Source organism: Eulemur rufifrons, chromosome 13, assembly GCF_041146395.1.
Source record: "Eulemur rufifrons isolate Redbay chromosome 13, OSU_ERuf_1, whole genome shotgun sequence".
Lineage (NCBI taxonomy): Eukaryota > Metazoa > Chordata > Mammalia > Primates > Lemuridae > Eulemur > Eulemur rufifrons.
In genome coordinates, this window is record NC_090995.1 from 3,074,502 (window position 1) to 3,087,062 (window position 12,561).

The following is a 12,561-nucleotide window of genomic DNA, read 5'->3' on the forward strand; positions in this document are numbered from 1 at the left end:
AATGTACTCCTGGGCATTTATCCCAGAGAAATGAAATCTTATATTTTTACATAAACCTGTACATGAATGCAAATAGCAGTTTTATTTGTAATAGCCCCAAACTGGAAATAACCTAGATGTTATTCAGCAGGTGAATGGTTAAACACACAGCAGTGCATCCTTGCCATGGAATACTACTCAATAGTAAAAAGGAATGAGCTATTGGCATATATAACGCCCTGGATACTAATTTCTAGAGAATCATGCTGATTAAAAAAGCCAATTCCTAAGAGTTTCATTCCATTCATGTATAACAGTTACATAATGTAATCCCATGTATATACTGTTTTATTTCATTGATACAGTGTTTTCGAAATGACAACATTGTAGAAATGGAGACTACGTTAGTGTTGCCAGTGGTTAGGGAGGGCAGGACAGGAAGTGAATGTGGTTACAAAAGGGCAACGTGAGGGTGGTAATAGAATGTTCTGGGTCCTGATCGATACCCTGCTTGTGACACTGTACTGTAATTTTGTAAGAGATTACCAATGGGGGAAACTAGGTGAAAGGTACAGAGGATCTCTGTATTATTTCTTATAACTGCATGTGAATCTCTAGTTATCTCAAAATAAAAAGTTTAAAGAAAAATGAATGAAGTGGAAGGCACCTTTTGGTGAAATAAGCGACAAGGGAGATAGAAATGTATTTTGCAAGGCTTTTGAATACAAAATAAATTTTGGATATAATTTTTTAGATAACAAGGAACTGCAAAAAAAATACTCTTGATTATGAGTATAACACAAAGTAAAGAGAAAAAATTATTCAGGTCACAGTATATAAATTATAGATTTTGACAGTATTTCACAAATATCTTTTAAATGATCTTAATGTTTGGAGAGTTTTTTTTAAAGAAATGGCCTTAAAAATAAAATTGGGTTGCCTATATATAAATAGTTTTAAAAGTAATAGCATTATGAGATTACATGAAATAGCCCTTTGATTTTATAGACGTTCAATCCTAGAACTGATATTGTTACTGGAAGTACATCTTTAGCAGAGATTGATAGATCTGCTTCTTTCTCAGGTGTGAGTTAATACCTTGGTGTTGTTTGTAAGTACATTGTTTGGATCTTTGATTATACTTTCCCACTGAAATAGCATCATAAATGATGGCTACATTTCTGAGTCACAGATTGCTTTGAGAATCTGAAGAAGCTTGGGAGCATCCCTCAGACAGATGGCCCATTCACCTAATTTTTCATACAGCAGGGTTAACAGACCCCCTGAAAGCTATCTTTGAATACCACTTTCGAAAAGCTGCACTAGAAGAAAATTTCCAGAATGTCTATATGTAATTGTTTCAGTATAATGTGTAATCATCCAAATACAACTACCTAATGAGCATCTGTTTTCTTGTATGGTGGCCACCACAGGGGGTCCAAAATGTATTTTTAAAACATCCTGTATTGCAAGAGACTTGTAATCTAGATGAAGAAATGAGATGAATTTATGAAATGATTATTAGAAGTATCAGAATACACAATAGGGTAGTTCCTGCTTTTAGATTCAAAGCACTACAGCTTTTGTAAATTGCTTCAAGAAGACATTCTGGTAGCCAGTGTACTATTGCCTCTTTCTGGACATGGGACTATGAGATGGGAAATAGAATTTTTTTATTTATAAATAAATATAATGAAAGTAGCAAAATGAGATAGTAAAACTGCAGATTATTTATTTAAAAACTAATTCAGACTTTATGCTGGACCCTGGGGATATTGCGGTGAATACGTAGATATAGTCCCTACTTCAGTGGAGTTTACTGTTTTAAGGGGAATACATTGTGAAGGAATAGAATGAAGGAATAGTTCACACTGGGCACTAGTGTGCGAAAAAAAGTGCATGGTATAGATGACATAGAGTAGTGAGAATATACTCATTCTGCTAAGAAAAATTTGACATTGAGCTAGTTAACTTTTTCGAGCCTCAGGGTTTTCATCTGTAAAGTGAGGATTATGGATAATGTAATAAATAAGGTGCTGGCCACAGAGGCTGGCAGTTAATAGGTGCTCAATAAATGGTAGCTACTGCTGTTGTTATTGGTCTGAACAACCTTGATAAATGGCTAGATTAGGGTACTCAAAAAGGAAGAAGCAGGATTTAAGGGAATGGAGCACAATACTAAAGACAGGAAAGATGGACATTCCTCTTAAGGCAGGAGACTTGCCTGTCTAGTATACAAAGTTATCTTGAGACACAGTAATATGTATAATTGTAAGCAATGTATAATATCTGTAAAATTATTTTTCTTTTACAATTTTCTTGATTAGTTTCAAGTAGTTTTTTTTTTTTTTTAACATGACAGTTTTTATATGGGGCAATCTTTTATATCGTTATTTTTTGGGGCGATCTTTTATAATATAAAAACTTTGCTTACCAACTTTTACCCATTACTTTTTCAGAGATTGGAAACGCTTATGCTGTTTTAAGCAATCCAGAAAAACGAAAACAGTACGACCTCACAGGCAGTGAAGAGCAAGCTTGTAATCACCAAAACAATGGCAGGTTTAATTTCCATAGAGGCTGTGAAGCTGATATAACTCCAGAAGACTTGTTTAATATATTTTTTGGTGGGGGATTTCCTTCAGGTACTTTAATGCTAATTATGTATATTATATTTTAAGAAACTGGAGATCCTTACCTCCACTTACGCTATTTAGAGATGTATCTGCCTTCTCCTCTACATTTCTTATGGTGTTATGATCCTGTGATGGTTTTTCACGAAGGTTGGAGAAACATGTTAGGGTTATTACTTTTATTATAGCCTACCTTTTCCCTAGAATATATTTTGATTAAAAAAGAATGTAGGTCGGGCACAGTGGCTTATGCCTGTAATCCTAGCACTCTGGGAGGCCAAGGCAGGAGGATTGCTTGAGCTCAGGAGTTCAAGACCAGCCTGAGCAAGAACGAGACCCGTCTCTACTAAAAATGGAAAAATTAGCCAGATGTCATCACACGCACCCGTAGTCCCAGCTACTCAGGAGGCTGAGGCAAGAGGATCACTTGAGCCCAGGAGTTTGAGGTTGCTGTGAGCTATGATGATGCCACTGAACTCTACCCAGGGCAAGAGAGTAAGACTCTGTCTCAAAAAAAAAAAAAAAAAAGAGTGTAGATATTCTGTATTTTATGTAAAGCTAAGGAAAAGGAAAGTAAACAGGAAATTTAGTGGCAATGTCTTGGGTTAAGTGCAGTTACCGTTATGGAAGGTACACTATACCCTGGATGCCTATTAGACATTGGTTCTCTGGAGATCTTTGTAAATATTTTTTTAATAACATTATAGATTGCTAATTTGGGTATATGTGGAGGTCCTCATCTGTATTTCCATTTAAATAGTAAAAAGTCTGATTCATAGGCTATACAAAGAAAGTGTTTTTTTTTTTAATTACATTAAGATAGAAATAATTACTTGAACTAGACTATCAAAGTAAAATACTGTAGTGGTGCTATAATGAATAGATTTTATACTATCAACATAAGTAATAGTGAACACTAGTTACATTTACAGTAAGTCCTCATTTAACATTATTAATAGGTGCTTGGAAACTGCAACTTTAAGCATAACATGCTTTCTAATGAACCCATTTTACCGTAGGCTAATTGATGTAAACCTGAGTTACGTTCCTACGGCATACAGTACATTGTTTTGCTTAACGTTGTGTTTTCCAAGAACCTATCAGTGACATTGAGGACTTACTGTACTGTGAGTTTTTGTGTGGAAATTAATTTTCTTTGAGCGTAGCTCCTCTAAGGTATTTAAAATTATAGCTCCAGTCTTGCTTACAGCATTTACTTCAGGTGCTGAATTAAACATCCCATTCAAAATGAGGAGAATTTTTATGAATATAGCAATACATCCTGGCCCGGTAGCCCTCTATGAATATTATTGAGAAAGGTTGTGGTCATTGATAGGACATTTTGCAAAACATCCTTGAAGAGGATATATAAATATAAAATTAATGACCGAAAATATAACCTGTGTTTTAACATATTAGAACACATAATTACCTCTTCCAGAAAAATTATTAAAACTAGTAATTTTGGCTGCAGATATACTAGGAACAATCAGAACTCTTTCAGGCAATAGTGGATTGTCTTCCAGTAGTTGATTTGCAGTGATTTTGCTAGTTGCAATGTAGTTTACTTTGTCAGTGGTAGCCATTTCTGATTGGTCACCTTATTTGAAAACAACTCGAATGCCCACCAGCAAGAGAATGTTTGAATAAATTGTGGTCCTATCCCATGGCATTTTGTATAGCTGTTTTTTAAAAAAATGAATTAGAGTGCTATCTTTTAATTTCTAGAGATGTTTCTGATTCACTGATAAATGCAAAAAGCAGAGTTTCAGGGTAATGATCCAAGGTTTGTAAAAACAACCAACCATGACAAAAGTCTGTACTGTAGAGAAACTCTTACTCAAGTTTTCATGAAGAAGGAACTTCTGCCTTATTTTAAAGGAGGCGGAGTCTGGGAAGAATCATTCTTGTTTCTGTCCACCATTCACTCACAGGAGGAGAGGGCAATAAGCACACACTTCTCAAAATACACGTGCATTATTTTCGTAACTTTTGAAAAATTAAAGAAGAATGTAAAGGAAAATATAATTTTTCTGATCATCACTGCTCTCCCTAATTTAACCTTGCTTTTAATTTTGTAGGTACTGTACATTCATTTTCAAATGGACGAGCTGGTTATAGCCATCAACATCACCACCGACACAGTGGACATGAAAGAGAAGAAGAAAGAGGAGATGTATGTTTGTGATATGATTAGAAATCAATAAATGGCAAATTTCAGCTCAGGAAAAGCAATTAAAGTTGCCTAAAAATAGGGGAAGTTGTTTTAGGAAATGCTGAGTTTTCTCTTACCAAAGGTGTTCAACGGAGACCAGAAAATGCGTTAGGAATAACGTAGGAACAGGAGTAGAGGTCAGGGTGGGAGATGGTTGGGCAGATTTGTTTTTCTGTGATTCTAATGGAGGTCCCCCTGCACTGTGTATGGTTTGAAGGTAACTTGTTATTGGTGGTCCTGAAGAATTAGAATTAATACTGAAAAACTTAAATTGGAGGTAACTTTCCTTGTTCTAATGCAGTTATACCTAATTGCCTATAGCAATTAAATTACATGAAGTGGAAAGGTAAATGGAAAGAGCCCTAGACTAGAAATTAAAAGGCCTGGGGCCCAGCTCTGCCACTCATCAGCTCCCATCTTCTACCCTCAGATCCAAGGTAAAAATAGTTTTTCAACCTGCAACATATTGGTAGAGTCTCTATGTGTGTGTGTGTGTGTGTGTGTGTGTGAGAGAGAGAGAGAGAGAGAGAGGAGGACTTCCTCCTCTGTAAAAGGAGATCAAGTTTTGTCAGTGGTTTTGAAATCAGAATCTCCTAGTGATGTGCCTGGAAAGTTATATTTTTAAGAATCACCTTAGGAAGTTGGTATGATTAGGCTTACTTGAAAGCACTGAACCAGATGATCTCAAATGTCCTTTCTGCCTCTAAAAATGTATGACAACTGTTGGATTATTGACAACTACAGTTATGTTACAATCTGTTATTCTTTGATGATTTTTTTTTATAGGGAGGTTTTTCTGTGTTTATCCAGCTGATGCCCATTATTGTATTGATCCTCGTGTCATTATTAAGCCAATTGATGGTCACTAATCCTCCTTATTCCTTATATCCCAGATCGTAAGTAGCTAAGTGAAGTTTTACAAAAATGAATTCTTGCTGTTTCTTATCTAGCTTCCTTTAAAAGGCTTGTGCTCTTTTCAACTTTCAAGTGCCAAACCTATTACTACAAATGTACCAGATTTAAAAATTTGTATCTAATTTTTTAAAAAAGTTACTTTACATGACAAATTTGTATTACATTGTTAGTTTACATTTCTGTCCCTTGTAGATAAGGACAGAAGAGCTGTAGTCAAACTTGATAGCAGTTTAATGTGGCTGGTAATATGCTGATACTAAAGACAAAAATACTTTAAGGACAAGAAGCAGTGATTGATCTTACGTAGATTTGTGTTATTAAGGGGGAAATGACTCCTGTAAAATATTGATTAAATGAATGCAAATATTTTTTAATGAAGTATTTTTCTACCATATACTTTTTATATAAGAGTTCAGGCCATAAAGGAAATGTAATACAGCATCGATTCTAGACAACTTTGGTGTAACACAATGAACGTGAAGGAAACTTTGTAAAATCATATTGGCAGTGATTTTATAGTATTAAAAACAGATTGGTCTAAAAATAAGAATTACTTATTTCTTCCAAATAAGACTTTTATTAATTAAAAATTGAGAGAACTTTATAAGAACATAATATATTAAAAGTGTAGTTACTTTTTTATGACATGAAATCATAGTTTTAGGCAATTTAAGATAAGGTATATAAATACAGGTTGTGTATCACTTATCCAAAATGTTTGGTATCAGAAGTGGTTTGGATTTCAGATTTTTTTTGGATTTTGGAATATTTATATACATGATGTGAAATATCTTGGTGATGATACCCAAGTCTAAACACAAAATTTATTTGTTTCATATAGACCTTATACACTTAAACTAAAGGTAATTTTATACAATAGTTTGAGTAATTTTGTACATGGAACAAAGTTTGTATACATCAAACCATCAGAAAGCAAAGGTGTCACTATCTCAGCCACGCATTTGGAAAATCTGTGGTTGTTTGACATCACTGTCATTCCTGACTCTGAATTTATATGCTGCTGATAAGCAACCATTTTTCTTACACTTATTTACACATAAGTACTTAACAGTAGAAAATAAGACATACTATTACCACAGTGAAAAAATAATGTGTTCAGGGCAACTGGGCAGCATAGTAGCATCATCAGAATTCCTGTATCAGCTATGAAACAGCAGCAGCAACACCCCAAGGCAGGCTCTCAGTCTTCGCCTCCCGTGCTGTGTTTTGGTTAAAAGGTTCCTGTACACTGAGCTGCGCTTTGACCCATCACATGAGGTCAACTATGGAATTTTCTACTTGTGGCATCATGTCTGGTCTCAAAAAGTTTCAGATTTTGGAGCATTTTGGAATTTCAGATATTTGGATTGAGAATGCTCAACCTGTATTACCAACTGTAACTTTTTAATGAATTTCAATTGTTTTTGTTAGCTTGGTTTTTAGTAGCATGTTAGAATGTCCAATTTTAATTAAAAAAATAATGATCATGCATCTCTTTTACAGTGGATCAGGGCAAACCATTAAAATGCAGACAGAAAATTTGGGTGTTGTTTATTATGTCAACAAGGACTTTAAAAATGAATATAAAGGAATGTTGTTACAGAAGGTAGAAAAGAGTGTGGAAGAAGATTATGTGACTAATATTCGAAATAATTGCTGGAAAGAAAGACAACAAAGTAAGTTTATCAGATATTTAACATTCTTTTTTTTTTTGCATGCCAGATATTTAACATTTTAAAACTTATTCACAGTCTTTGGAATTGATTCCTCTAGACTTTCCCACCCAGGGAATATTCTGGAATTTCCTGGCATATAATTGGAGCTCAATACTTAAATGAGATAATACATTGTAAATATACATCTGGCCTAACACAATAGTTGGCGCATAGTAAGGACTTAATAAATGGTACTTATATATTGTTGTCATCAATAGTACTTCGTTGAATAAGTGAATCATACCAAATTTCATTGTATTTAATATGACCATTGTAAGATACATCATTATTTTATATACCTCTAAGGAAGAAAAAAAATCCTGGCAAATAAACTATGTCATCAGTATTGAGATGTATCCTGTTTCAAACAAGTTTGAAACTCTTCATTAACACAGCTTTAACATTTACCATTTAATGTACGATGAGTTTTGTTGACATGACGTTTTGTTTTTCTTTATTTACTTCACACATAGAGAGGCCTTGGGAACACTTAATTCTCTTAACCTTTTCCAGCCTCAGTTTTCTTAAGAAACAATCACATTATACAAAGATTGACCATATGACCTGCTGTAGATGATGCATGTGAACTGAGTATTGTTGTGGTTCTTGTTTTTGTGATTGTTGTTATAAACAATAATGTAGACCATATAGTGTAGTATTAGGAAGATTCACTTTGAATTAAACAGACTAAAGTTGAATTCTAGCTCTGAAATTTTCAGCTGAGTGATTCAGGCCAAATACTGTAACCTCTATGAGTTTATTTCTTCTTGTGTAAAATGGGTGATGGTGTTGAGTGGGAGGAGGAGATAACAGCTATTTATATATCGCCTATTGCTTCCGTCACTGTCCCAAGCACTTTATACACACACACACACACACACACACACACACGCACGCATATAAACTCAATCTCCACAAGAACTCTATGAGATTATTATACCCATTTTACACATGCGGAAACCACGACGAAGAAAGATTACTAAGATTATAGAGGTAGTCTGTGATTCAAATCAGACAATTTGTCTCCAGAATCCAAGCCCTGTGCTCCAAAGTCCTCTCAATAATAACCAACTTTATGGACTTAATAAATCAGGCAATAAAGTGCTTTACACATAGAAAATGCTCAGAAAATGTTAGCAATTATCTCTCGTTTGCTAGGGGAAATTTGATAAAATGTAACTTTTATATACTTCTGAGAGAGTTCTTAACCTCTCCGGCCTTGGTTTCCTCATCTATATAATGGTAGTTAGAGGAGATGTGACCTTGACTTCTGACTCTCTTAGTCTGTGACATCAGTCTGTTCTCAGTGTGGAGAAGGTCACCTTAGACTAGTGGTTTTCAGGTTTTCCAATGGGAGTGAGTTGCCACCCCTGCTCCCCCGAGACATTGGTAATGTCTGGAGACATTTTTGTGTGTCATCATGGGGTGGAGGTGGGGGTGGGACAGGGAGGGATTATACTGGCGTCTAACAAGTCGAGGCCAGGCGTGCTGCTGAGCATCCTACAGTGTGAGGACAGGCCCTGCACTGCGAAGAATAATCCAGCCCAAAATGGCAACAGTGCAGGGGTTGAAAAACTGCATTAGCCAAAGGTATCAAGGGTAGTAAACACCAAATTTTATTTCCTTAATTTAATTTTTTTAATCTCCAGGACCTTGTATATTCCTTGGCATATCGTGGGCAAATAATAAATATTTGATGAACATATGAAAATTGAGTTATGATTAATGAATACATATGAATGAACATATGGAAGACATGTTTATTTTGTTTAGAATGAATGACTAGCACATTAGATATATCTCCTTTCAAATACAAATTCTAGTCCTCAGCCAAAGAGGGGTGATTTTTGGATTATGCGTACTTACTTTCTATTAACTTAAATAATTGGGAGTTGACTATGTAAATAAGAAGAAAGGAAAAGATATACTTATGGAACATAGTATACTATCAAGGTTAAAAGTGTAGGCTCTGTGACTGCCTCACAAGATCCTGACTTTATATTTCCTATACCCAGTTACTTAACCTCTCTAAATTTCAGTTAATCTTATTATTAAAATATAGACCGTAACAGATCGTATGTTAAGCCCTTAGCATAGGGTCTAGCAAGTGTTCGATATTATTATTTATTATAATTGCTATTATTGTTGCATCCTACTAGGAACCAAATGTTTTTGCTTTTGGCACAATGTAGTTCAATCTTTCAACAGTCCAGCAAGATCAGTATTAATAGGTTTCGTGGATGTCTCAGCCCATGTTCTATCCACTACACCAAGTTGTTTGCAACTGTACTGCACACATTTATATGTGTCTTTTAAAGTTGCTATCAGTAGTTCTAACTAAATCTGTTCTTAATAAGTCATTCATCTATAAAACACCTTGCTGTATTCAGAAATATCAATGCAACAAAAGACTAAAGGAGACTAAAGAGTCATGACAACTAAAAGTAACGTGTGATCCTGGACCAGATCCTGGATTTGAGGGGTAGGGGAACACCTATAACGGACATGATTAGAACAGTTGGTTAAATTTGAATATAAACTATACATTAGATAATGGTATTAAATCATTGTTAAATGTCTGAATTTAATAATTATTATTGCAGTTATATAAGAGAATGCCCTTGTTCTTAGGAGAAACATGCTGAAGTAATTAGAAATGAAAGGTCATGATGGCTGCAACTTATTCTCAAATGGTTCTGCAAAGTAACCACAACAGTAACACAACAGCCTTTACTGTAGAGAGAGAGAGAGAGAGAGAGAGAGAGAGCGCGCTAAAGCAAATTGACAAAATGTGAAGAATTGATCAATCAAGGTAAAGAGGTTTAGGGTGTTCATTGTACTACCCTTGTAACTTTTGTATAGTTAGAAATTTTTCAGAAAAAAAATCAGCAAATTTATTACATCCATAGTGGAAGGGGCTCAGTATAACAATTCATTGACTATTGCATTCATTCATACCTTGTTTTATAAATTAATGTTATCAAAAAATTGTTGGCCAGTTGGTATTTTTTTGCCAGGGTTTTTCTGTTGTGGAGTCACTTCTATTAATAATACTCTCTAATGTCTGCATTGGTAAAGTGAGTGTTTTATAAAATGCAACCAATAATCTGAAGTAGTAGAAAGGACATTAGGCTAGACATTAGAGATTTGGATTGAAATCTAGACTCTGCCATTGGTCTTGAACTCCTGGCCTCAAGCGATCCTACCACCTTGACCCCACAAAGTGCTGGGATTACAAGTGCAAGCCACCATGCCCAGCCTGGACTCTGCCATTGGTTGGCAGTGTGAGCTTTGGTTCCTGTAACTCTTAAGTATTTCCTTTGGAAGAGTCATCTGTAAATAGATTTTACAAGTGTATTACTTCTAAATAAAAGGTGTAGAGTAATATTGGTTGAGTTGTTAATCCTAGCCCAACGGATTGCATAAAGATCATTTCTGGAGAGCTTTACAAATGGAATACACTCTTACCTGTGAGTATATTTTGAATGTGGTCCTGGCTGATGCATATCAACCAGATGTCTTCTACTTTGGCCACTGTTTCCAGAAAGTAACAGATTTGTTTTTTTGTTTTGTTTTTTTTTTTGTTACATGTTTTCTAAGTGCTCCTGCCCTTTACAAGTGAAATGGCTGAGAGTAACAGGATAAAACAAGAGATACTTTCCTGAATTTTGATTTGTAGTCTATGTATTTACAGTAATTGTGCTGTCCACATCCTGAAGGAAGCCTCAAAAGTACTTATTTGCTGAATACCAACATTATGATTGTGTATGTAACAAGCATTTTCTGTGTTCCTTCAGTAATGTTATTATATATATTTCTTAATTCAAGTAAACTCAGAACAAGATTTAAAATTTTTACACTTAGTCTTGGGATAATTAATCTGAAACCTTAACAAAAGACCACCGCAAAAACAACCACTAGCAGTGTTGTATAACATACAATAGTTTTAGGATAGGAGGCCAAGACTTTTAAACCACTGGGGGACAGGAGTGGTGGGAGAATATTCTGACTTGAATTGGCAAGATTCTATCCTTATTTCTTTTCTCTGTTTGTCTTACATGCTAGGCTTCAAATAAAGTTTTCAATTAAAAAAAAGGGGTTTTTTTTGTTGTTTTTTGTTTGTTTTTTGTTTTTGTTTTTTTTGTTTTTTGTTGTTTTTTTTTTTGTTTTTTTTGTTTTTTCACTAAAATGGCTACTAGGAGTAGTACTTGGATTTCTTCTTTTTTAAAAGAAAGTCAGTTAATGGCAATATATCAAAGGACTTCTATGAAGAATTATCTGAGTTTAAGCAACCAGGTGAAGTAAATTGTTATTTAATCAGCAAAATGTTTGTTTTTAACAGAAACAGATATGCAATATGCAGCAAAAGTATACCGTGACGACCGGCTCCGAAGGAAGGCAGATGCCTTGAGCATGGACAACTGCAAAGAATTAGAGCGGCTGACCAGTCTTTACAAAGGGGGATGAACTGGAATTTTTATTTATACCTTTCACCCTATTTTTTCTGTAAGTTTAGTATCATCATGAGAGATGAAGAAAAAGATTTGCTATTAAAAACTTATCTGAGTGGTTGCTTCCCAGAATCTTGGACTATTCATGACCCACTGGCTCCTTTAAATAGTAAGAACTGAAAACTAAAATTAATATTTTAGTTATGCCTCTGCGATTATTTTCATTTCAAAGCTTATATGATTCCTAATTAAAAATGTCTTGAGAGAGGATTGTCACACCTGTAGCAATTTCCAGTTTTAGTGATTCTCCATCTTTTCCCTTGTCCTGTAAATATTTACGGAATGATCATTTTGTGTACATAAAGTTTATTGCCTTTTTATTTAAATTCTTTTAGTGTTTAGCTCCATGAGACACTTCAGGTTAAATTAATGGAATAAATGTTATATGACACAATTACATTTTCTTTGTTAAGGTGTCAAATATGTGGAGTTTAAACAAAGAAACTTTTTCAAAAAGAAAAAAAAAACTAACTTTCTGTAAAATCTTATAGCATTATCAACTTAGAGGGAATTGATATTTTTAATATTGCCGTTATATTCCAAAATATATATTGAGATAAATGAACTGGTGTAGAGTATCAGTTTACTATTTA

The 12,561-nt window shown here is 34.4% G+C and overlaps 1 protein-coding gene across 2 annotated transcripts in view; it reads left to right on the top strand.

Moving 5' to 3' along the window:
• Positions 1 to 12,307, top strand: part of DNAJB14 (DnaJ heat shock protein family (Hsp40) member B14) — a 35,659-nt gene extending 23,352 nt beyond the window's left edge. For both annotated transcript variants that reach the window (XM_069485474.1, XM_069485473.1), the window contains 5 exons: positions 2,439 to 2,624; positions 4,694 to 4,788; positions 5,614 to 5,723; positions 7,246 to 7,418; positions 11,800 to 12,307. In XM_069485474.1, the coding sequence (XP_069341575.1) occupies positions 2,439 to 2,624; positions 4,694 to 4,788; positions 5,614 to 5,723; positions 7,246 to 7,418; positions 11,800 to 11,924 (689 nt within the window). In that variant the 3' untranslated portion in view covers positions 11,925 to 12,307. The remainder of the gene's footprint in view (positions 1 to 2,438; positions 2,625 to 4,693; positions 4,789 to 5,613; positions 5,724 to 7,245; positions 7,419 to 11,799) is intronic.
• Positions 12,308 to 12,561: the final 254 nt, after the last annotated feature.